General features: G+C 42.3%; 1 protein-coding gene across 2 annotated transcripts; it reads right to left on the bottom strand.

Annotated features, from left to right (window-relative positions):
• Nucleotides 1-1,968: 1,968 nt before the first annotated feature.
• Nucleotides 1,969-25,864, bottom strand: ipo8 (importin 8). 2 transcript variants are annotated; one of them, XM_026146990.2, is made up of 25 exons: nt 25,424-25,864; nt 23,712-23,793; nt 23,028-23,184; nt 22,724-22,882; nt 20,142-20,298; nt 19,591-19,680; nt 18,590-18,684; nt 18,410-18,494; nt 15,449-15,583; nt 14,969-15,068; nt 14,553-14,629; nt 14,186-14,302; nt 14,003-14,092; nt 13,347-13,512; nt 12,730-12,890; nt 12,292-12,417; nt 12,130-12,205; nt 11,567-11,692; nt 10,819-10,916; nt 10,610-10,705; nt 10,131-10,351; nt 9,347-9,552; nt 7,439-7,660; nt 4,610-4,739; nt 1,969-2,436 (listed from the first exon to the last, which is right to left on the bottom strand). In XM_026146990.2, coding segments are annotated over exons 1-25 (3,057 nt in total). In that variant the 5' UTR covers nt 25,508-25,864; the 3' UTR covers nt 1,969-2,435. The 2 variants fall into 2 exon arrangements, with proteins under 2 accessions (XP_026002775.1, XP_026002776.1); XM_026146991.2 differs by having other exon boundaries at nt 12,139-12,205.
• Between the last annotated feature and the right edge of the window lie 741 nt (nt 25,865-26,605).

Raw genomic sequence — 26,605 nt, 5'->3', positions numbered from 1 at the left:
TCAAACCCAATATCCTTGACAAATTTCAGTCTGGCTTTTGCAGAGCTCATTCTACTGAAACAGTCTTCAGACTAACATGCAGGAAAATGTTCTGTTCTCCTGATGTTGGACCTCACGTCGGCCTTTGTGACCGTTAACCATCACATTCAGCTTGAGAGGCTGAAATATTGGGTCGGTGTATCTGGATCTGCCTTAGAGTGGTTCTCCTCGTATCTGTCTGAACGATATTTTTCTGTGGCAGTTTCTCGGTACAGGTCATCTTCCACTTCTCTCACCTATGGTGTGCCACAAGGTTCTGTGCCGGGACCTTTATTGTTTTTAATATATCCACTTCCTCTCCAGCATATTTTGAGCCGTTTTGAGGACATTTGTTACCACTGCAACGCAGATGATATCCAGTTATACATTTCTTTTAAACCCCAAGATGTTTCTAAGCTTCTGAATTAGTGCTTAGAATCCATCAAAGGTTGGATGGCTGACAACTTCCTCCAACTTCATGAAGGAAAGACTGAAGTCCTTGTATGTGCTCCTGACAGACCTGACATAATGAATGCTCTTGGTCCTCTTTCAACATTTGTGAAATCATCTATAAGCTGAAGATAAAGCATCATTTTCACTTAGGCTTCACTGTGTCATTGAAACCTCTTCAGTACAGCGATACAATGGCACCATCTCCTAAAAGTGTTGCACATACAGCATTGTCTCAGAGGTATTTCTTCAGCGCATACCCACGTTGGAAGAAAGATGTGAACAATTTGGAATTTCTGAATTTATAACTAAAAATGTGGTCCATCTTCACAAAGTAGAAACAAACTCAATCTGACTAAACTAATGCAAACATTGAAACTTTTCAGATCTTTATTGAAAACAGTGAGCAAACCCTTACAGTACCAGCTGGGATGCACCTGAGTGGTGCTTTCAATTGTTAACTTCAGTATTTACTTCCTCTGTGTATCTCTTAAAAGCTTACTCCCTCAAAAATGCACAAAGAAGTCCTACTATTCCCCAAAAGTTGACTCTGTTCATGTGGACGTAGCGTTTTTAGTGTTCGTCACTTGGATGAAGTCTCTTTAAAGAGAGGAGTTTCTTCCCAGCATTGTCAAATGCTTGCTTGGCATTGGTAGAGGGGTAATATTGTATAGTCTGTATTTTCCAATATAAAGCACCCAGAGCAAACTGCTGTGGTGATTTTTACAATCAATGCAAAAGACTATTGTGTTGATCCATTTGCAAAAGCACAAATTGAGTAAATTCAGGACGACTCATTGTGGCAAGTATTCTGTAAAGATCATAACAGAAGCACAATGTGTAGTCCCCCCCAAAGGAGCAGGACTTCTACAACTTATGAGAATTTGTAGAACAAAAGCACTGAAGCAAAAGCAGAATGAAAAATGAATCGAAACATCCCAAAAGTATCGTTTTGTTGATGTTCCCTAAACCCTGCTTGTCACTGACGACTCTTATGCAGCTACAGAAAGCATGAATTCGGTTGTGGTTCTTACTGATGTCAAAAGTGTTTTTGTGTTATTAGTTTAGTTCTTTAACTTAACTGAAATTTTATTATTATTTTTGAGTAATCCACAAAAAAAGATAAATAAATAAATAAAAACTGAGCAATTCCAAAGACTAAATTCTTTATAGCTGGACTAACTGCACTATTTCAGCAGGTTATTTAACAACACACCAGAAATGTTGGTTTAGTAACGGTAAAGAGTAACGATAGTAAAGAAAAAACTCCGATGCTACTGCGTGAACATCCATGGTTTTCTTAAATCAGTTTCAAAAAACCTCACAAAAACAAATCCAACATGACTAAAAGCTCCTCCTCTCCCACTTTACATTACATATGTAACATTACAGTCGATCTACAAGACCTCTGATCTCGTTTCCATTCACAGTCTATGTACAACGCAGGCAGACAGAAAGGGACTCTTCTTGCCCAGAGAAGAAAGAGGCTCTTAGAGTACATACAAAAACACTCCGACGCAGTTTTATTGTTTTCTTTTTTACACTTTCGCTGAGAGACAAACACAAAACACAACTGACTTAGTTACAAATTAAAGCACTGCACTGTACAAAATATTTTGTGAATTGTGCTGGTCAAGAACATTTATATTTATAATGCAGATCTTTTCCTCAAGTATACACAGAGACACCGTCACACACTCACAGGCCGGTGGACCTGTCCCAGTGAAAGCATTATTCCAGTGGGGGTCTGAAGCAGTGCAGCAAATCAGCAGTTATTGTGATTTGAAACCAGCCCCTGCTACTCCATCCAGGTCTACTGAAACTCTGGTTCTGGTGGGATCTGTTCAGATATGGTTGGATGTAGACTGACATCGTTCAGATTGAACTGAAGTACACTTCAGCTCAGAGCAGCGTTTCTCTTCTTTGACCCCTCTCCTGATTCTGCAGCCCATCTGTTTCTTCAGTGCTCTGAAAACACAAGATGAAACTCGGCTCAGGATTGAGCGACGCGTTTAAAACTGCATCCTTCTCCCTCTGCTACGACAAAACCCACAAGATTTGTAAACTGAATGACTTATTTTCTACTGTTTTTGCTTGTTAAATTCGTTGGAGGCTTTTGATAAGAGATTGCTAAAATAGCCCACTGTCAGTGCCGTGTCCTGATGCTGTGTGTGGAAAAGCTCAGGGCTCTAGAGCGACCTAGTTTCAATCCCCAGCTGTGGCGAGTGTGGAAAGACCATGGCCGCCAACACTGCAATTGTGACTGGTGCTAACACATTTTGAACTAACACGCTGAATCTCGGCTTCACACAACTGAACTCACAAGGCGGCAAACACATTAGCCCTCTCCTTCCCTTCTCACTGGGTGTGAATGGAGCCCCCTAGTGGTCCGCCCCTCTGCAAACACCCAGTAGGGTCTCTTACTACAGGGAGTGCAGAATTATTAGGCAAGTTGTATTTTTGAGGAATAATGTTATTATTGAACAACAACCATGTTCTCAATGAACCCAAAAAACTCATTAATATCAAAGCTGAATGTTTTTGGAAGTAGTTTTTAGTTTGTTTTTAGTTTGAGCTATTTTAGGGGGATATCTGTGTGTGCAGGTGACTATTACTGTGCAGAATTATTAGGCAACTTAACAAAAAACAAATATATACCCATTTCAATGATTTATTTTTACCAGTGAAACCAATATAACATCTCCACATTCACAAATATACATTTCTGACATTCAAAAACAAAACAAAAACAAATCAGCGACCAATATAGCCACCTTTCTTTGCAAGGACACTCAAAAGCCTGCCATCCATGGATTCTGTCAGTGTTTTGATCTGTTCACCATCAACATTGCGTGCAGCAGCAACCACAGCCTCCCAGACACTGTTCAGAGAGGTGTACTGTTTTCCCTCCTTGTAAATCTCACATTTGATGATGGACCACAGGTTCTCAATGGGGTTCAGATCAGGTGAACAAGGAGGCCATGTCATTAGTTTTTCTTCTTTTATACCCTTTCTTGCAGCCACGCTGTGGAGTACTTGGACGCGTGTGATGGAGCATTGTCCTGCATGAAAATCATGTTTTTCTTGAAGGATGCAGACTTCTTCCTGTACCACTGCTTGAAGAAGGTGTCTTCCAGAAACTGGCAGTAGGACTGGGAGTTGAGCTTGACTCCATCCTCAACCCGAAAAGGCCCCACAAGCTCATCTTTGATGATACCAGCCCAAACCAGTACTCCACCTCCACCTTGCTGGCGTCTGAGTGGGACTGGAGCTCTCTGCCCTTTACCAATCCAGCCACGGGCCCATCCATCTGGCCCATCAAGACTCACTCTCATTTCATCAGTCCATAAAACCTTAGAAAAACCAGTCTTGAGATATTTCTTGGCCCAGTCTTGACGTTTCAGCTTGTGTGTCTTGTTCAGTGGTGGTCGTCTTTCAGCCTTTCTTACCTTGGCCATGTCTCTGAGTATTGCACACCTTGTGCTTTTGGGCACTCCAGTGATGTTGCAGCTCTGAAATATGGCCAAACTGGTGGCAAGTGGCATCTTGGCAGCTGCACGCTTGACTTCTCTCAGTTCATGGTCAGTTATTTTGCACCTTGGTTTTTCCACACGCTTCTTGCGACCCTGTTGACTATTTTGAATGAAACACTTGATTGTTCGATGATCACGCTTCAGAAGCTTTGCAATTTTGAGACTGCTGCATCCCTCTGCAAGATATCTCACTATTTTTGACTTTTCTGAGCCTGTCAAGTCCTTCTTTTGACCCATTTTGCCAAAGGAAAGGACGTTGCCTAATAATTATGCACACCTGATATAGGGTGTTGATGTCATTAGACCACACCCCTTCTCATTACAGAGATGCACATCACCTAATATGCTTAATTGGTAGTAGGCTTTCGAGCCTATACAGCTTGGAGTAAGACAACATGCATGAAGAGGATGATGTGGACAAAATACTCATTTGCCTAATAATTCTGCACTCCCTGTAGTCCAGGACCGTGGGCTTAAGCAAACGGCCAGAACAGCTGAACAGCTGAACCGGACCCCTGGATGCAGTAACGCATGCACCGAGTCAATTACAATTTTTTCAGCATGTTTCTTCCCGTCTTTCTAACTTCTCTCCTCATGTCGTCTCTCACCATTGGCCCTTAGTTGCAGTGCTCCTCCTCTGCTGTGAGATGCTGTAGATCTCCTGAAGCTGTTTTTTCTGGTCATCGCTGAGCGCAGCCGTCAAACAATGGTACCATGCTGGATCAGTACTCTGGACCCCTACAGACACAGACAAACACACAGCACAGCTCTAGTGTCACGGTGGTTTCATGCATCATCATCGTTTTATTTGTATAGCACTTTACGAACACACCAGGCAGACCAAAGTGCTGAACAACACAGATCAAAACAACAACCAAATTAAAAATACCATCAAATCATTACGTACAATAAAATAAATAAGAAGGTGTCAGTTTCCTACAGAGTTAAAAGCCAGGGAATAAAAATAGGTTTTCAATCTGGACTTAAAGACCTGCACTGATGACGCTTGTCTAATTTGGAGGGGAAGGTTATTCCAGAGCATCGGATCCGCAATTGAAAACGCTCGGTCTCCTCTGCATTTCAGCCGCGACTTAGCGACCGACAGCAGCAGCTGCTCAGCTGAACGGAGCGAGCGAGGAGGAACATGTGGCTTCAGCAAGTCAGAGAAGTAGACAGGAGCCAGACCATTTAAAGATGTAAAAACCAATAAAAGGACCTTAAAACGAACCCTAAAATCAATGGGAAGCCAATGCAAGGAAGCCAGAACTGGAGTGATGTGATCGAATTTCCTACTACCGGTTAAAAATCGCGCCGCCGCATTTTGCACCAACTGCAGGCGTGACAAGGTGCCCGACCCGACCCCTTTTAAAAGGGAATTACAATAGTCCAGACGTGAGCTGATAAAAGCATGAATAAGAGTTTCCAAATTGGGTTTGGAAAGGAAAGGCTTAACCTTCGACAGGCGTCTGAGGTGATAAAAAGCTGATTTCACCACCCCATTTACATGACCTTCAAAAGTAAGCGCAGAATCAAGTTTAACACCAAGATTAGTGACTGAACTTTTCAGATGAGAGGTCAAATCACCAAAATCAACATCTTGAGAATCAGTAGAGTGATGTGGGCGACCATTAAAATTCAAAAAATTATTTGCCATCCATAATTTAATATCGCTAAGACAGTCAAGCAGTGATTGACATGGGGAGGTATCCAAATGACTAAAAGGTAAGTAAAGCTGACAGTCATCGGCATACAAATGAAATGACACTCCGTGTTTACGAAAAATCGCACCAAGGGGGAGTAAATACAGCGAGAAAAGTAATGGCCCAAGGATAGGTCCCTGGGGCACACCCCAAAGCAGAGGGGCCACAGAGGAAGCGGCCAGCCCCAGCTTGACACAAAAACTACTTTCGGAAAGATATGATTTTATCCATGTCAATGCCAAATCAGAAATTCCCACACAGTGGTGTAAGCAGGAGATCAGCAGGTCGTGGTCCACTGTGTCAAATGCAGCTGTCATGTCCAATAACACAAGCACAGCATATTTACCAGGATCAGTAGCAACAAGAATGTCATTCATAACTTTAACAAGAGCTGTCTCTGTGCTGTGAAAGGGCTTAAAACCAGATTGGAAGACAGTTGCGAGTCATTCAAATAATCCAACAGCTGGGTATGTACAATCCTCTCCAAGATCTTGCTTAAAAGGGGAAGCTTGGAGGTTTAAAATTTGACATAATAGAACTATCAAGGCCAGGTTTCTTAAGTAAGGGGTGTATGACTGCATGTTTAAACCCACTAGGAACTTGACCGGTTAACAGACTAGTATTGATAATTTTCAGGATATAAGATCCAATGATGGGAAATACTTTTTGGAGAAAGCGGGGAGTAACAACATCGTTCGGGGAGCCACAGGGCTTAGCATGTAGCACCAACTCCTCTAAATCACGCAGAGAAATCGGTGCAAAAGCAGAGAATAGGCTTGAGCAAGGAGCATACATGGCCGGCTCAACAATAGGTGGGATCAGAGGCCTCAGGCTAGCAATCTTGTCCACAAGGTAATAAACTTATTGCACATAGCCTCAGAGGACGGCAACAGGTCATAACCCTCCAAGTTAAGTACAGAATTTATAGTATTGTATAAAACACGAGGGTTATGAGAGTTGGCCGAAATAAGTTGAGAAAAGTAGGAGTGTTTATCGGCCTTAACTGCCCTCTGATAAGTTTTCCAACTAATCTTTAGGGCTTCCAGGGAGACATGCAATCTATCTTTTTGCAGGCGTTATATGCTGCTATAAATGGGTTATACTGCTTTACAAAAAAGTTACTGAGAATCACATTTTTGTCAAGGACGGTCCCATCTGTGTTTATCCTGTTTCGTTACCAAGCTATGTGGAAAAATAACAGCATAAATACAGCAGAGCAATGAACTGATCCCACTGCAATGTTTTTGTATGTGATATTAAAAAGTTTCAACTTCAACGAATCCAATCAGAGCAAGAATGTAAACATGCAGTTGCAATAGGCTGGTTTCTGAAGGTTACGATAATGTCTTGTATTTGTCACAGTGAGTGAACAAATAAATATTTAAGTAAAGAATAAAATGGTATAAAAGGAGAGGCAGTGGGCCTCAAACTGTAGTGCACCACAGTCACTGCAAGCAGGGCGTGGACGAGTAGGGGAGTGAAAGTGAGACAACTAAGAAGCATCACCCACCTCCAAGTCAACAATATTCTCTAACAGCAGCACAAAAACTACACACAGATGGTTTGAAGAAGGGGCCACGCTGTTGACCCTTTCTCGAAACTTCCTAGATCTTGGTTGCACCTGAATGAGCCCGGTCCATGAAGCACCATGCTGCTTCCTAAAGGACCCGAAGATCTGCTCCCAGTGTCCCGGAAACAAACAGTAAGGTTCTCTCTAACACGTGAATGATGACCTACTGAGCAGGGCAGACGTGAAGAACTGATACTCGTCCTCTCCATTGTCGTAGTCCAGAGGCGTGCTGTACTCCTCCAGAGGCGTTCCCTCAAAACCATCGTCATCCCAATAGTCATCTTCATCGTCGTCATCATCATCGCCTCCTTGGCCTGCTGGCATGCTGGACTGCTGCTGCATGGTGTTACAATTCTCATTCACCTCATCTTCATCACTAGGAATCTCCTCTGCCGTAAACAAACACAGCCATTTAGAGTGAGGTACCAGGATTTAAAGAGAGATTATTTTCAGCGTACAGTTTGATTTGGGGACTGGCTCACAAACTAGTGCTGGCCCAGAAGAGGGGAGTCACTATAGGTGGGTCGTGGTCAACAGACCAACTGCTTATGGTTCTGACACCAAAGCAACTTTGTGAACAGGATCTTCCCAAGAGTTTTCCTATGTGAAAGAATACCACAGCATCTTTTTGTAAGGGTGTAATGTAACCTTTAGTCTGTAGCTATTACAAAATTACAAGCTAGGCCGGTAGGAAGCACAGTGCAGTCTAATGAGACATTGTACTAGTTGCTGCTGAAATCTCTAAAGAAGCTGACAGTTATAGTCAGCTCAGTCTTTTATGTATTTCCACACAATCAGGATTATTTTTTATTTTTTGGTAACATTGGATCTTTAGCTTTGAAGTGGTTAAATATGGAGCCCTGCAAGGGACAGTGGAGAAAAAAAAACACATGAAGATCATGTCGAGTTACTCTTGCAAGATCTCGTAAAATAGGTCACATCCTTTGCAGGTCACATTTGAAGGCCAAGTTGCTATCCTTTGTGGCCCAACCTATCCCAGAATTCATAGCGTGGCCCAGCCAATTCCAGTTTCCAAAAGTGGCAGCAGCTTCTTAGTTTTAATGTTTCTCTTTCTGGGTCACAAAATAAGCTTTTAACATATTTTCAGCCGTGAATGTAGCTGTGGAAACTTCAGATATCTGCTCAGTTTATCAAGACATCACATATTTGCAAAAGTGCTCCGACGTTTTCGGAGACGTCTGTTACCCACCAGCTCGAAGCTGACCGGGAGGTCGCGGCCCACTAGAGCCAGGGGGAACACCGCACTCCCGGCACACCGTGCCTCGACCTCCCGCTCAGCTTCCGTTAACAGCTGTGCTGGTTTTCATTTGACAAATGATTTCAATATTTTAGAACTTACTAATAAAAACAAAGGCCAAACAGCAAAATACCTAACATTTAAATATTTAAATAATACCCCAGGTTATTCAGAACGCTCACTGAACACATGCAGTCACTGCCTGCATTTTAAAACTGACCACACAGCTGGCTACAACTAAATAAGAAACACATTTTAAATACATTAAATGTTAAAATGTGCACCGGTCAAGTTAACATTCATGATAACCGTTTCCTTCGTTGTTGTTGAACCGTGAGCTTTACTGACCTCTTGAAAAACTACTTCAGCTGTTAGTGAGGGGAGGAGCTGTTTGTCTGACTGCTGTGTGCAGCTGTGTGCAGCTGTGTGCAGCTGGAGGGGCAAAGACGGCACAGTTGATATCGATATTGTTGCAAATGAGTATCTGAATTCAATATTAATTTTTAGCATCAATTTTTTTGACAACCCAGTTAAGAGAAAACTAATACACTCGAATCAAAATATTTACATGTCCGAGTAAAAGAATGACGCCTCAATCACAACAATAACAGCAAATACATTTATGAGTGTGACCCACCAGAGGTAGAGAAGGTTTAAGGACCCAATTCCTTTATTTTTAACCGAAGCAAAGTAGAGCAGAGAGTGAGAAACATAGTGCAGCTAATTTACACTCAGCGCTGGTGAGTTCAGTGGCTAATTTGACTGACTCTTTCTTCTGTTGTTGGTGCCAACCTCCTGCTTTCTGCTCTATTCTCACCATTCTGGTCTTCGTCTTGAGCCCCTGCACGGGCAAGCAGCTCTGGTTTGTTGATTAGGCGGGAGGCATTAATGTGCTTGAGGCCCAGGAAAAGGAGGAGAATGGAGGGGACAATCTGGGCAGCCACTGCATCCAGCACTGCTGGCCGGCTAGGAAGCTCGATTAGCACACTCAGTCCGATGATGCACATCTTACGGTCATGGAGTCTGTAGAGTGAATCAGAACAAGGCAGTTTCTGAGTGTTCACACAAATTAAACTGTCATCTGTTAATTAAAAGAATTAATGAAAGAACACCTGTTGGTATGTGGGTGCCCATTACAGAGCTGGAGTTACAGTGATGCTAGACTGGAAGTAGGTGGAAAACAGTCTGGCTTTGCTCAAAGCTCAGAAAAACAGATCCAAACAGTTCTAAATCTATGACACAGTGTCTCTATGGTTCAGTGGTCAACATTTCTCACTGATTAGCTGTCGAATTTATTTAATTTGTGTTTAAAATGAAAACATAAATCTTCCTGATATAGAGCCACAGGAAAACGACTTCTTTCTCCAACTCGTCAAACCGTCTGGACTTTCTTGTTATTGCTGCAGGATCTTTACATCACAATATAAATAAATATATAAAGCAATAAAACTGAATTAAACTGTCCCTCCCTTCATAGCAATCACAGCTTCACTCAAAAACTTCACAACATGAAATTTTTAAAATCACAAGAGAACATTGATCCAGAATTTCTCTACCCTAACTCAGTAGTTAGCATCAAAGGACTCTCTTTGCTGCCTTACCCCAAGAAGAATTCAGTGTCATTCATCCACTGGTTGATGAAGTGTGTGGTTATGGGCTGCGGGTTGTGTGGAAAGTGCATGTTGTCCATCGTATGGATGAGCAGGGCTGGATTGTAGTAGAGAGCAGCAATGGCAACCTGGAGACACATTGTCCTCAGCTCACTGGATTTCACCCCCCGCATCAAACGCTCAAGCACTGCCTCCACGAAAAGAGGGATGCACTGTAGAAACAAAAGAGCAGAAAACATTGCACTGTTTCCTCAGAATGTCAGCAACATGTGGTTTGAAGCACAGTGTGCTTGAAACATGCAGGTGAACAAACTGGCATGACTCTGGCTTCCCAGCTTTGGGCATAATTACACCGACAGAGAGAAACACTTAGCGACACTTCAGTGTTCTGGCTGCAGGACGTTAGAAATAAAGGAAACGGTGCTGGCTGTGTGATAAGTGGAAAATAAAGGTACAGAGCTGCACCTGACCTGGTCAATGCCTCTGCCTTTGCACTGCAGGATGATAACCTCCAACAGTTTGGCTGCATGACACTCTGCATCCTCGCCCGAATCCATGGACAATACCTTAAACAAAAAGGCTTACTGGTCACAATGCAGCAACAACATTGGAAAAAAGCTGCATGTTTGTTCCTGATGATATTTCTGTGAACCACAGTTCAACACATCTGGAGCCAGACCTTTTTGCACATGCTGTAGATGACCTCTAAGTGCTTCGGACTGGACAGAAGCATGTCCGTGTCCACAGTAACGTAGTTGTGCAAAAGCGGCATCATATCTGTGACATAAACACAATTCATACTTTGAACTCCAACAGTGTTTTCATATAAGCTTCACCCAACATGAATCAAGAGTTTTATTATTATTAAGTTAATAGTCATTTATGTTTCATATTCTTGGAACTATGTGACACAACCTCTGTGTATTCACACAAAAATCATTTGAATCATCTGCAGCTGTCTGGGGTTTTCACAGACGTGTAAAAACTCCAACACAGCAGTCAAACTTACAAAACACAAATGTGTATTTCTTTAATAAATATGGTAATAGGCTGATGTGTCACTGTCTTAATGTGGCTACATGTCACTTTTTTTGTTGTTACCAATTTGTGGTTTCACAGCTATTGTGATAACAAAAAACTGTTTTATGATTAATATTTTAAACGTGTGAAATATGTGCTTGTTTCTGCCTCTCAGGGGAGATAATTTCCTCTATTTCCTGTTGGACACAGTAAACTGAATTTCTGGGCAGCTGCAGACGGTTAATTAGGTTAAATAACACGTTTAGAAGGAACTTAAGCAGACGTATTTTATATAATTTGAAAATTTATGGACAAAACAACACAAATACAACTTCTGCACGTATCTAGGAGGAAAATACCACATACAGTCAAGAGTTAGTGGAGATGAAACTGGGTGTAGGACATACCTGTGAAGTAATCAAAGCAGTCATGCTGGAAGACCTCATACAGGACGCCTAACAGCTGCCACATCTGGGGGGAGATGGTCTGACAGGTAAGGCCAAACGCCAGTGACAGGATCTCCTCATAGAATTCTGCAGTGGTTAAAGAATGACAATGATATTCTGCCACATCGTTGAGATACAAGAGAAAGACAATCCAACACCACTAACAGGAAACAGAGTCATCTCGGTGCTGTTTACAGACCACTCAGCATGAACATGCAATCTCTACACATATTTCCATTAAATGCAGGAGATAAAACGTGACACCAGTGTATGAGACTGCTTCCCTTTGAGTAGACATGGAAAAATAATCTAGAGATCACTGTGGCTCTTGATAAAGATAGCAAGGAATGTATTTACTTGAAATAACAAAATTAATTCATTAACAAAATTTGGAACACTTGCAATATCTAGGACGAGGGAAAAGTGTGAAAATGTGGAGGACGACAGAATTTGAAAAGGGAGGCCCCGCCCCCCGCCAAAAAACAAAACAAAACACACTCTTTGGACTGCCCGTGCACACACACCTGCCATACCTATGATGGGTTTCTGCAAGACCAGGCCAATCACCTGCAAACAGATCCCCTCTAGCTGCTGTGTGATCTGAGAGATGAAAAGAAATAATGCGTCAAATATTACATTCACCACTGTCCCAAATTCAAATACTTCTTGCTGTGTGCGCCTCAGACCTCTTTGTGGTCTTCCATTACAGTGAGGATGGTGTCAATTGTACTGAGGATACCAAGAGCCATGACAGTCTTATCTTCGTTCTCCTCGTACTCCTCACTCTGTAGAACTCTTGTGAAGATCTCTGCCTGCCGAACACACACAGTGGTGTTTCCCATCACTTCACTGACCTTGATTCATTTTGTGGACATCCACATTAATCTTAACTCTTACCTTGCCCTGATGTTTTTCACGAGTTTTACCCCAGATCACAGCTAAACGTAAAATAAAACTAACTTAACCTAAAAGTAGCTTCAGCTGTGTCTTACTCAGGAGAAGAAAAACAACCCCCCCCCCCCCCCCCCCACACACACACACACACACACACACACACACCTGGATGCTGCATGCTTCCTTAATACCTGATTAAGCTACAAAATAAGTGTGTGTTGTCGTCCTACCAGGTTCTGTGTCATGTCTACAGCGATGACGGCCACTTCCTGGTTGTACTCGCAGATCATTTTCTGAATGACGTTGGTCAGGTCATCGTTCTCCGTTTCTCTGACCACATGCAGAAGCTCCTGCATGACTTGCCGAATGTAAGGCCTGATGTACAGCTTGGCTTTATAATGAGAAAAGATTGAGTGAGAAAATGAGACTAAATCTGTGTATGGGAGATGATCATATTTGCACTTATCAGTGTTTATGTTCTACCAATATTCATAAGTGCTTCTACTACTACAATGACAACCAGTCTCTAATCCCTACTTAAAGGAATACCCATGTCTCCTTTCTTACACACACATTTTTAAATAGAAGCTTGGGCCTGTGATGGGAAAGAAAATAAAACCAAACTTGAAAAACGAGAGAAATTTACAAGAAAAAAAAATCTGAAAAATCGAAGCCAATATCACGTTACTTTTCAAAGTTATTATAACTTCCTGCTAATACCTCCCTCAAAACATTCATTTTCACAACCCTGTGATGGGACTGATTCTGATTTCAGTCAAGCTGGTAAGGTGCATTGTACAAATGTCAGCTTTAACACACAGGAGTGAATCAGCTGTCCTCCACAGACCTTGTTCCTGGTTGCTGACCAGCGTCTGCAGAGCGATGGCAGCCTCCACCTTGACAGGCATCTCTTTGTCATCTATCAGATCCTGTTTGACCAACTCCACAGCATTCCTCAGCACCAGCTCGTCATGGAAACGCAGCGGACTGAAGGAGTGCAACACCCAGCAGGACTAACAAAGGAGAGTATCCCAAGTTTGTACAGCATCCATACAATTTCCACCTTGGTCAAATTTGTGAAAGCAGTACAGCACTAGTCCACATCAGCTTCTAGTGCAGCTTGTAAATAATGTAAATAATTCCTCAAAAAAAGGTCATCTTTAAGTTTCATTTAATGAATATATGCCCTACCAGTGGTTATTGCATACTTTTCATTAGTTTCAATAGCCACTGGAATACATGATTCAAATAAACTGGAATTATTCCAGTTTAGGTCCTAAACCTAAATGATGAGTTTGTACACGCAGTTCAATTTAATATAGAACTCAAATACCTTAACTGGACATAATATGGGGTTTTTTTAGTTTTATGAAATAAACACAGGGTGAAAATTATACATACAGGATTAAACTGCACCCACATTATTCATTCAGTGGTGACACATTATTAGCCATCATGACACTCTTACACTGCTCTACCAAGGAGGGAGGAAGGTTCACTCACCCTGGCACGCAGGTAACCCAAAGGAGAGTTAAGCAAGGGGAAGACGTAGTTCTGAAGCATCAGCTCCATTTGCTCCCTGTACAGCCGCTTCTGTAGGACCAGACATGCAGAAATGCAGCGAATCTTGAAGCTGATTACTTGATAAAAGTGCTCGTTAGAGTTCCTGTGCTTGTCTCTGTGTACCTTTAGTAAGAGCTCAGCCAGAGCTCCGATGCAGTGCAGCGCTCCATCCGTCCTGCAAGGATCAGCAGAGGGCTCCATCAGGATACGATGGCAGAACTCCATCATTTGAGGCAGGACCTGTAAAATGAATACAGGACATCCTGCAGATTACATTTACAAGAGCTGTGTGCAGAAACTAAAGCTTGTGGCTTGTGGTAATAAAAATAAAATACACTGGCAGGAAAAGAGAAAGAGCCCTTTTTTCATGTGGTGGAATAAACTATAATATAATATCAATATCCCTGGGCAAAGGGCTAGTTGCCACATACTGTGTACAAGCACTCTGGTTCCTGTGGATGTGCGCTATCATGCCCCCCCCCCCGCTCACCTCTTTCCTCTTGCGTGCAGCTTTACACAGCAGGCTCTGGGCAGCAGTGACTGGGAGAGCATGGTCATCATAGAGGTCTAGATACAAAGATGGATACTCTCAAAAATAACATATTCCCAGACATGACATGCACTCACCTTCACCACTCAATCTTATAGCAATGGCCAAAAATGACTTTCTCTCAGTTTCACTTTTAGGGTTTTGGGTTTCTTTGGTAGGCAAACTCCAAACTCAGATATGCTGTTGTTGCCTTTGCAATCTGCAGATTACAGACACATGGGGACCCCCTGTTCCTGTGCAGAGCAGTAGGGGAACCACAGCAACACTAAGCAGAGACTCCAGAGTGTGCACAAGTAATTCAAGACTAAAACTCTAGTATCATTACAACCCTAATACCAGGATACTTGAACACTTACTGAACTTCATACGGATATACTCATATGGATCCTCTTGCCATAGTTTCTCGTCCTCGTCTTTGTAGCACATAAGAGGAAAGATGACCTCCTGGCATATGGTCTACATGAAACAAAATCTTCATAATATTAATGAGATTAAAGATGATTCAAGAGGGAGAAATAAGACTGGCTTTATTCAAATAAATAGACAATAAAAATGACCAGAGTGGAAAAAGTAGGGCAGAAATTTGTAACTATGTGAATGATTAAATGATGAAATCACAGACAGAACAACTTTCAGTCAGCATCCATTCGTTACTCTTTAATAAAGTCAACTTTGAACTGAGTCCGAAGGACTCCTCTCTAAAGTTCCTGACATTTTTGGTGGAATAGTACCTTTAAGTATTTGGTGAAACTAAATTCAGATCGCTCTAAACTGAATAAGAGGGTCTGGTCCGATCAGGAACAGGCAAAGATCATATTCCTTCATGCATGTCCTACCTGCATGTGCGGCTTCATCTGTTTCCAGGTCAGTGAGTGTGACAGACCCTGGTTGAGGTAGTTGAGGCACTGCTGTAGGACCTGAGGAGTAACATACTGCTTCTGTCGGTACTGGTCCACCACCTTCAGCAAGACCTGGATGGATAACACACCGCACAGGATGAATAACCACCGTCGCTCATAGGATTAGTTGCAACAAACTGTTAGTCTTGATGTTTGCTCAATACTCCAGGGGCCCGTTCTTCGTATGTCGCTTACTACATCCAAGATCAAATGACACATCCAAGATCAAATCATCGCGCTAACCGTGAGCTCGCTAATCCGGTTCCCCGAACACACTTGCTGTTGACGATTACTACAGCTGGACGCAGGAATGTGACATCACTGGGCGTCGTAAAAGGGGCTACGCATCGATAGTAGAAACATTGATCGGCAACCCGCTGATTGGTCGGCGAAAATGTCGAAGGGGCGTGCTCGGTATTTTCCGGCAGCAGAGCAAGAACTCATGAGTGAGGGATTTCAGGAGTTTCAGAGTTTAATTAAAACGCAAGAGAACACTGCAAAGGCTGCAAAAGCAAGGAGAGAGGGCTGGCAGAAAGTTGCTGACAAATCAAACTCGTAGGTAATTTAATAATAATAATAATAATGGATTGGGTTTATATAGCGCTTTCCAAGGCACCCAAAGCGCTTTACGATACCACTATTCATTCACTCCCACATTCACACACTGGTGGAGGCAGCTACGGTTGTAGCCAGGCTGCCATATCGCGCCATCGGCCCCTCTGGCCAACACCAGTAGGCGGTAGGGTAGATCTATCATATGACACTATATTGTCCAATATCATATGGCATTATATTATATTATAATATGTTATATTATATCCCCTTTCACATTAGAGCCACAACAGGACCCACAAGAACATGGGAACAAGTAAAAGTGGAATACAGGAGTATTCTACAGAATGGTAATATTTATCTCTTAGATTGCTTTGCGTCTCTTGGCAAGGTAATACTGGCCTGTAATACTCTGTTAGTTTGTTCATAACAGCAACCAAGAAAAGGGCAGAGGAAAAAAAGACAGGTGGTGGTCCTGCACCCCCTCGTCAACAAGTTGGTTAATAAGTAAATAATACCCTCACGGGAAAATCGATATCTCTCTATGAGCACACTGTCGCGCTGAGCTAAAGGATCCTGTCTATCCCACAATATACGCTGAATTCTGAGGACTCTCCTTATCAATCTTGCACCTTCCGCAATGGGTTGCTCGCGTAAACGGACAGGACATGGCTGCGACAGGCTTCCCAAATCCACCTTCGCTTTTATAGCCGTGGTCTCTCATCTTGATTACACGAAGTAATTTGCAATTACTACTCTGAAATATGAATTACATCTGTAATAATCACATACATGTAATAGAATGTTAATAGTACATTTCCCTTTTTTAGGAAATGACCTGTATGTATCTGTATGGAATCAATAAATGGATCAGGTGCTGCATTGTCTTTAGTTACATTGATAATATTTATTTATGGTGAAACAGTGGTGGAATATCGCTGTTGCTTTCGTATAAATGAAGCGGACATACCTGCGTGGCCGCGATCTAATCCTGTTTACATAAAGTAAACCTGCTCCCGAGCAGGTTTACGCTTACGGCTCTGTTGCTATGACAGCAAGTCCCGGATGAGCTTCGGGGAACCGACTGATCCAGGATCACACGAAATCGTCAACAATCTAATCCGGCTAACCTACTTAGCGAGGTACGAAGAACGGGCCCCAGGTAAGCAAATCCCCAAAAGTTGATTCTGTTCATCTGAAAACAACAACACTGCAGATGTCGAAGCAGAGCAACTGCGGACAAACGTTTCAGCCTGTCCCAGCAATGCAGAGCCGGCAGCATCACCAGCATGACTTGGTAAAGACAGCAACAGGCAGACTCATCTGGCTTGGTCAGTGTAAAATACGCTGCTGCGATCTTCACACCCCCGTTCTCTGTTGGGGGGTGGGGGGCTGAGGGGAGGAGTTGGCGTCTGGGATGCTCCCTGCTGCTGCAGGACCGGGGGTGGTCTGCTTATCTCCACCCCAGAGCAGAGGGCAACATCTCCTGGCTCTGGGGGCAGACTGCCTCTCTGGGAACATCTCAGGACCCCCCATCTGTGGGGACCCCCCACCACACTCCCTGCTGGTGGCTGATGCTCTCAGCCGCCGGCGCATTGGTGGTTCTCGGCGTCCGGGGCTGGGCGCTCGTGGCTCAGTCGGGCTGTGAAGCCAAACTTTCATGTGCTCTATTTTCAAACTCGTTATCTCAGGAATTTCCAACCTCTCTCTTAATGTTTTCCAAAAACACCATGGCAAGGAAGTTATCTTCCGCCTGTTCAAGGTTCAAGGTTCTGTTTTGTAATACCAGGGATTCTCATATTTTCCCGTCTCTCTTGGGCAGTCATCCAAGTCTCCAGCTCCCTCTGAAGTTCAAGCAAGTCCAGAGCGGTTCTTCACTTTTCCCTCCGAAAATATCCTTCAGACATTTCAGGTAGAGTCTGTAGAGTCTTTACTTGCACAGAATTCTTCACTAATAAAAGTTTCTCAGCTCCCAGTCATGTTGTTAGCGTTGGACTCTCCGGTTGTTACGACCATCCTTTAATCTAGGAGATGTTCTTTTGTCTGCCTTTAGGCACAGCATAAACGCCTTATGAATATCACATAACCTTGAATTTGGAATGCACCTAATATAAAATAGCATTTTCAAGTAGATATTGAAGAGCTCTTGAGTTAACCTGTTGCTGTCATGCTGAGGAACAAAGCCAATTAGCACGTAAAACAACAAGAGTGCATGTTTACTGACTGTAACGCACAAATACCACAAAGATACGTATCAACTACAGAATCTACATTAAAGATCAAAGTCAGAGTGTTATTTACCGGACATTCCCTATAACTCAAACAGACTCAGTGACACATATTTACCTGCTGGATCCCCACTGCATATGTCTTCAGGAAAAAATCTGCAAACTCGTAGTACTCTTTTGTCACGTTTCCTGGGCTTCCATATCTGTGATTCACATCAGAAATACAGGAATGCTGAAAAGGTCTTTCTGCCAAACCCAAATCTGCTCGGTAATGATTTAACAGCATTTCTGGACTCACCGTTCAAACAGTCGCGTGATGATGCGCAACGCCCACTTTTTACACTTCCACCACGCCAGCTCAGGACGGTCATCCTCATCCACCTCCAGTGTCTCCTAACAAACACACTGTATGGTCAGCACTAGGTCCTCGTGAAGAACACATTCATTAGAATTTTAATCCGTGCGTCTAGAAATAGTATAGAAACCTTTATTTACGGGGTTTTTAACTACACTGTGGAGCACTTGTGTCAGTGGAAAAACGTTTCTGCACTGATGATGCCGTTTTGTGCCACTCAGCTCTCACAATAACTGAATGTCTCAGCAGAAGTAAGCTTCTAACAGTTCAGGCTCACGTGTGTAATTGTAAGATTGTGTAATATGAAACCAAATGAATGTGGTTTGTTTGGACTTAATTAAAAAAAAAGTTCATTATAGACTTTTTTTTATTAAAACAAATGTTCAGCACAAAACGTTTGCTGGTTTCTCTGTGTCTGTGTGACTCTCCCACAGTCCACAAGCATCCATGCTGGGCTGATTGGTAATGCGAGGCAGATAAAGGGCTGAAAGCGCATAGAATAAGCATGCTAGTACTTTAATGATCATTCTGTGACTAGAATTAAAGTGCAATACACAAGTTTTGAAAATAAAATCCCAAACCTTAAAAGGATTTACCATGTAAAAGTTGATTCTGTTCATCTGGAAATTTGCATATTATTGATCCGTAATGTGAAAATGATCAAGAAACTGTGAGGTCAGCTCATAAACTGACCTCACAGCCTATTGTTCACTAGTGGTCCTGGTTTCAGTCATTATGCAAATGTACTGTTTATAAGATTGGGGAAACCTGCAGTCAGAGACTGAAGACGTCACTTGGACGAGTGACCACTGAAAACGCTACGTGCAGATGAACAGAGTCAACTTTTTGGGATTTCCTTATCTAGATGATTGAGAATGCATCAAGACGTCACATACTGTTGGATTTGTTAAATCACATTGTGTCTATATGATTCGGGATCTTACAGCTGGGATGTCTCGGTCCATTATGGCTCGGAGTATTTCCATCCACTGAGTCATCACTGTGTTGTTGATCAGCTGGAGAGGCAGCGAATACTGCAAGAAAGAAGAAGTACGTTCTTACTCCTTTCCATTACGACCACCTGTCTACTTTCTGAAAGCATCTCTGAGCCTTTCCTTAATACATAAGTCACATCAGCGGACGACGACAGTTAATCTGAATAAACAGCAACTGCTGCTGTTTGTACCAGTGTAGTGGAGTTTAGGGCACATTGAAAAGTGTGTAATTAGGAATAAAAAGGTGCAGGACTGTAGTCCCTCTCACCCTCTTAGCATTCAGTCTGGCCACAGTCACATTCTGTAAGCTCAGCATAAGACAACTGAAGGAAACATATCAATTTAGAGCTACATGTGTCAACAACTACAACTACATGTTTTGACATGAGACATTTCAAAGTTTCAGTGTCTGGCTTTTTAGCACATGAAAACATCTGAAAAAAAGCTCACACACGTGCACACACACATGCACACACACGTGCACACACACGTGCACACACCTGTACAAGAGCATGGAAGATCTTCAGGATCTGTTTCTGAATGAGGACTGAAAAGATTGTGGCATCAACCAGAAGCTGGCTGATGAGTTGTTGAATCCTGGGCAGGAAGATCTGCATGGCTGCAAGCAACGGCTCCCTCTCATCTGCTTTCCTGTACCTGAAGCACACACATGCGTGATACTTACTAAATGATCTCAGTTCAAATCAGAACGTGCTTCAGGTTGTAGACGTCATTCTCCTTCAGCTGTTAGACTGAAGCAGAGAGTGCCTTATCTGCTTCTGTCTCTATAATGCCTTGCTGGTCTGAGAGAATTTCTTTAAATGACATTACACTGTAATATAGAAGCCCGCCACTAAAAAAACACCCAAACAAAAAAAAGACAAATATCCATAACTCGAAATTTCGACTTATATTTCTCCAAATTTCGAGTTAATAACTAAAAATTTCGAGTTAGCTCTGCCAATCAGTAATCTACGTGAATGAGGTCACTTTCTTGTTACCCGGAAGCATATGGCGCAGAGCAACGCGCACTCAAAACTGGCGCTTTTGCAAGTACGTCTGCTGATAGTAACACCATGTGATTCAGCCAATAACACAAGGATTTCATCATTTTTGAAGCCAGGCTGAAAACACTCAGCAATCTGTGCATTCATGACTGGATGTAATACAGCTTAGCTGTAGCATTTGTGCCTGAGGGCTTCAGCTTCCGGGTGACAAGGAAAAGACGTCACAGTTAATAACTCGAAATTTCGAGTTATGGATCCTGTTTTTTTAGTGGCAGAAACGGGCTTCCATACTGTAATGTTATATTTTCTGGCACAAAGATGTAAACTGTAACTAGCTGCACATTTTTACTAATTGTAAAATAATTAATACAGTGGAACCCCGACTTACGAAATTAATTCGTTCCAGAGGGTCTTTCGTGAATCAATTTTTCTTAAGGCAAAGCACCTTTTTCCATCGCCTTTTGAGTGAGGCGATGCTGGCTGAAGACGAAGGAGGAGGTTGAAGAAAGCATGCGTATGTACGTATACGTGTACATAACATTATGGAATTTTATTTAATTTTTTAATATTTTCTGTTTTATCTACTTCGTTACGCGGGCATTTTGCTGTACCACAGGCCTTCGTAACGTGAATTCTTCATTAAATGGGGTCTTCATAAGCCGGGCTTCCACTAGATTTATAATGCACCTCAAATGAAGCGATTTAGTTGGTTGCTAGCTTTGCTACAGATAAGGACAAAAATGACTAGCCCCACTGTGACATTTAAAGTTTCAATGTTCTGAAAGTGTTTTTAAAACAGAACAAGCCTTGGTTTGCATTAGTCATTTCCAGAGATCTCAATGCTAAAGACACAGCCTGTATGTTGGGGAGAGGAAAAACACAGATTAATCCCAAATTTCATCATCAAAATTAGACAACAGAAATCATATTTCTATTGGTTATCTCTTGCAAACATCCAGGAAAAGCATCCGAGTTCTGGAAAGCCTTCAAAACGTACCTACATCACTTCCTTCGGGAATCAGTTTGGAATGCTTTCACGCTGGGAATTTGCTTTATATACTCGTTGTCTAACAACACAGTATCTCCAATTTTATATGTTCTCCACCAAATATTCAGAACTGTAAAAACTAATTTGCGTTTACCTCGATAAACCACACGATGGTCTACAGTAAACTGTCCCTCCTTCGCCTCAGTGCTGATATGATCACTGCTCCTGTAACTTGGATTTTTAATGTAACACGTGTTACAGGCAAATACGCAGATGACAAGCCTGAAAATCCACAGTCTGCTTTCGACAAATTTCAGAAATCTTTTTCTACATCAATATTTATGAGGTCACCAAAAAGTATCCAGCCTACAGTCCATATTCAGATCCTTCATGGCCGTCAGATTAAAACTGCTGATTCTTATAAAACTTCAGCTTCATGCCAGATGAACTTTAAAAAAAGTCATGTGGTCCCCAACCCCCGGGCCACGGTCCGGTACTGGTCTGTGAGTCGTTCGGTACCGGGCCGCGAGACTTGAGGCTCTGGTGTGAAATTTATGGTTTTCGGGGTTTTTATCGTTAACTCAGCTTCCCTGGGTCTTTTCCTGTGTTGTAGTCATGTGTCTTATTTTGAAAGAAATAGTTACATGTTACCATAGTGACCAGGGAGCATTAAGGGGCAGAGAGGAGGATGTTACTCTCCATGTTGTTTCAGGATTTCAGCATTTCAGGAGGACGCTGCTAATAAAGTTACACAGTGAATTCATCTTTATTATTATATTTACAAAATACCAGTTTTTGTCTCGGTCGTAGGATTTTATTTTGTCGTATTTATCCGCGACACCTTAAAGGCCGCAGCGTGAAAACATTGCCTGACATTAAACTGGTCCGTGGCTCAAAAAAGGATGGGGGCCGCTGGCCTAAGACTCAATTTTTCTTTTGCACACATATCACTCTTAAAAAGGGGCCCTGACCTCAATTTCACTATCTTTTCAAATAAAGGATTTCAGATGTAATAAAAAATAATAATAACCCGTTCTGCTCTCCAGACGTGATTGGTGGGTGGGCTGAACATGAACAGGTTACTTACTCGTATGTTTTGACCAGCTGGTAGAGAGCCAGCAGGGTTCCATACCAGCTGCCGCTGTTTGGAGACTGCAGGTACAGATTGATCTTGTCCACAATGGCAGTCCAGCGGCCGGGGAAGTCATGCTTGATGATGGCTCGCAAACACATGGTCAACTGGGCACTACAGAAAAAAGAAAACAATATGTGGCGTCACTATCATGTCGTGGGCACTATTCAAAGGGCTTTTAATGGTTGAAATAGGTTAAGATCTAAGAGAAGGGGAAAAGCTGTCCTGAGTGAGCAGGTGTATGCACATGTGCATGTACCGTATGGACTCTGGACAGCGGATGATACCCTCCAAGATCTGATCTCTGATCTGCTGCCGGTCGTTCTCATGGATGTTGAAGGGAAAGACAACCTCCCCGACAGATGGTTCCCTGTCCTGCCAGTACTGACTCACCATGTTCTTCAGGTAGATTGCAGCTACACACACCGAGACAATCAGACCATCATCACACAGGTCATATAGCTAATGTAGTTTCACACTGTTCATTTATTTATGTGCTTCTACAAATCACAAAGACTCCATTTAAAACACTGGTCTGTTGATCCATCCATCCATCCATTCACTTCCGCTTATCCTTTTCAGGGTCGCGGGGGGCGCTGGAGCCTATCCCAGCTGTCATAGGGCAAGAGGCGGAGGTACACCCTGGACAGGTCGCCAGTCTGTCGCAGGGCCAACACACAGGGCCTGTTGATATCTAATATTTTCTTAAGGCTGAGAAACCACACGTGCAGATCCAAATCTTTAACCTTTCAAGTTTGGTGTAAAACCCCGACACACTTCTGCTACTCCAAATACTTACTAGTGAAGTGCTTCCCAAATGGGAGGCCATGGCAGCTAGTTTTAGACATACTCATACAACAGTCTCTCTCAGCAGGTCAGTGCTATTTTTCTAACTACTAAATAATGATGGAAACAGAGTGACCAAAACCAGTTAGCATCTTACCTGCTTGGCGAACAGGAAACTCTACCTGCTCCGACACAATGATCTGAAGCAGGGTAGGGGCGAAATTAATGATCTTGTAGGACTGAAACACAGACAGATGGACAGCTTCAAAATTTCGTATGTATTCAAAACAATATTAAAACATTTTTAAACCCAAAGTTTTTGGAAATGAAATGTAAGATGCCAAAGCTGCAGCTCTTAAAAATGGCCTCTGAAGCATTCACCAGTGTGTAACTGTGTGACCGGTAAAGGCACTTAAACTGCAAAGACAAAGGATAAAGAGGAAAGTGTGAGTGAATGAGTGAAAATAACACTGATATGAAAATTCTACCTGTTTTGCTGACTGCAGCCTGCGCATGCAAAGACTGTGCTGTGCAGGTCTATGTGCATTAGTGGTGTGATTCTCTTTTATTGGCCCACTCATGCAGCTGCAGCACCCCACAGACACTGCAGGCCATCAGTACTTATTGTCGCGTCACTTCATCACAGTATATACAGTCTAACTGTTTTTATAATTTGGCGCCATCTAACATTTCTGTCTTGAACAGTGCGAGATTGATTATTATTATTATTTTATTACCATCTGTACTTCTGTCAAAGTCCATTCATGGTCCACTCGCAAGAGAATATTGGATCCTAGACAGATGTTTTCTAGAGGATTGCAATTCTCAGCTGTTGGTCAGTGAATGTATTCTGGCCTTTGTAAACTTTCCAATCCCACATCAAACCTTCTGTTGTTCTCCACCTCCTCTCCGGCCAGCTCCCCCTTTCCAAGATTTGGAGTTAAATACTTTTTGTCTTACTCGGTCTTCTGCATCCTGAAGTACATCTTATGCCTGCCATGAATTCATCCAGGAAGATGTCAAAGTTGTGACATCGAAGACTTATCACAGTTATTTCTTTTGAAATTGCAGACAAATTAAAATGAAACTTCAACAAACACACCAACCTTTTCTGTATAGCTTTGCAAACTAACAGTGCAATAGATCCGTTTCCGAGAAAGAAAAACAACACAAAGTAATGTGCGATCTCAGAGATGGAGAAAGAAAAAGAGGACAGAAGAAGATACGATGATTTCTTTTCCTTTAAAAAAACGAGGATTGCCCAGCAGGTGATAGTTGATAAACGGGGGGTTTAGAGCTTCGATGTAAAGCTTATATAATCACACAATGCATGTGTAATTAAATAAGGAGTTATTACACAGTGTGAATGCCCACAGCTCAAACCCATTTAAGATTTACCAATTCAAGTTTCAGTCATGATGCAGCCAGCGTTAAAATAACACAGCATAAACATTAGTGGGTTTCTGCATCATTCTGGGTAACTCAGCAAAGCTCTCAATCGCCAAATATTGCGATCCTTTTTATTATTCGGCCATTGAAGGCAGGAGCAACAACAGAGGACTGGAGGAAGTCCTGAACTCCAGTGCTGACATGAGAAAGTTTGGGAAGCCCCGCTGCTGACCGTCAGCTCGTGATGGCTGTCAGAACTGCCTGCTATTGTTCTCCAGGGCAGCTGCCGCAGTGACTGTCGGGGTACCGGTTAGACTAAATGCTGATCTTAGGCCTAATATATGCATCTGAACGTTAACCAGGTAAAGCCGAGCGCAAGCCCCAAAACACGGTCCGCCATCCTCCACAAACACCAGCAGCCCTCCTCGGCTCGAACGAAAAAAGAAAACAAGCAAACCAAAAACTATTTAGCTCACCCACCTGATTGAGTTCATTTTCTGCCGCTATCCTCAGGTTGGGGTCGATGGTTCCCTTCAGAGCCTGGATTATACGGTTGGGATCCATGTGTGTTTAGTTCCACGGTTCCGTTTCTATTTTTATTCTCACATTCATGAAACTAACAGAAGCTAACGTTTCTGCACCCAAAATTCGTGCCTTTTGCATCCAGTGTGGCCTAAACACGAAAAGGCTTCCGGTAGTAAAAAACACAACGTCCGGTCAGAGCATTCAAAATAAAAGGCTTGTTATCGGACACATGTTCAGCATTTTGTTTAAAGGAGCGGAGGCGAGTTTCTGTTAAAGACACGTCGGTGTTCTTTCTGCTAATGTCCCGACACCTTTACAGCGCTCACATCAGTGCTGCAGGCAACGACCTGTCAATATTGGCTCGAGTTCTTTTTTTAGGCGGTTGACATTCAACATTTTATTGTATTACCGCCACCTGCTGGGCTGGAGTGTGAATACGTGACTCCAAAATGCAATATTTCTGCAAGGAATGGGAAGTTCCTATAACCCAAGTTATAGTCACAGCAGAACAAGTGAGTTCCCTTTTCCTGCCGTTGTGCTCATTTAAATGAGCACACAGTTACACACAGTTACACACAGTTACACACTGTTTGTATCTATAATTTCAGTCTCTCAAAGAAAATCCACACATGTGGAGAAACAGCACAAATAAGTAAGTAAAATTAATACATAAGTAACTAAACACGTAAATGAATGACATTGTACATTAGATGTGAAAGAAAATAAATATTAGTATTAATAATATAATAATAATATAATATATTTATCACGCAATTCAATAATTAATTTGTTTAATAAATAATAAATAAATTTCAGCATGTTGAAGAAGTTCTGAATATGGAAGCAAAGCAACACAAAAATATGAGGATCTGAATAAACAAGAGTCATGACAGACTTTTGTGCAGCTTTGTAAATGTATGTTAGAGAGAGACGCAGCACAAACCTCCAGAGCAGAAAGATCTGTGTTGAAAGTTCCAAAAACTGCAGTTCTTCCAGTGGTCACTTGAGGCTGGTTCCAAAAGTTGCCATGATGCATGTTTCTATGTGGGACAAAAATAGCTTTTTGTCACAAACTAGTTTTTTGTCACTAACTATTTTTGTGTGACAAAAATAGTTTTTGGAGACAGCTAACTAATA

Source organism: Astatotilapia calliptera, chromosome 17 (assembly GCF_964374335.1).
Source record: "Astatotilapia calliptera chromosome 17, fAstCal68.1, whole genome shotgun sequence".
NCBI classification, from domain to species: domain Eukaryota; kingdom Metazoa; phylum Chordata; class Actinopteri; order Cichliformes; family Cichlidae; genus Astatotilapia; species Astatotilapia calliptera.
The sequence above is the reverse complement of the archived record's forward strand: the minus strand, read 5'-3'. Positions and strand labels throughout refer to the sequence as shown.

What these genes read in the sequence shown, in the direction of transcription:
- ipo8 (XM_026146990.2), bottom strand. Translation starts at nt 25,507, where the DNA reads ATGGATCCCAACCGTATAATCCAGGCTCTGAAGGGAACCATCGACCCC. An exon ending in TGGCTGAGCTCTTACTAAAG is followed by an intron (nt 14,093 to 14,185) that starts GTACACAGAGAC and finishes CTGGTCCTACAG; the next exon opens with AAGCGGCTGTACAGGGAGCA. An exon ending in AAGGCAGAGGCATTGACCAG is followed by an intron (nt 10,352 to 10,609) that starts GTCAGGTGCAGC and finishes TTGTTTCTACAG; the next exon opens with TGCATCCCTCTTTTCGTGGA.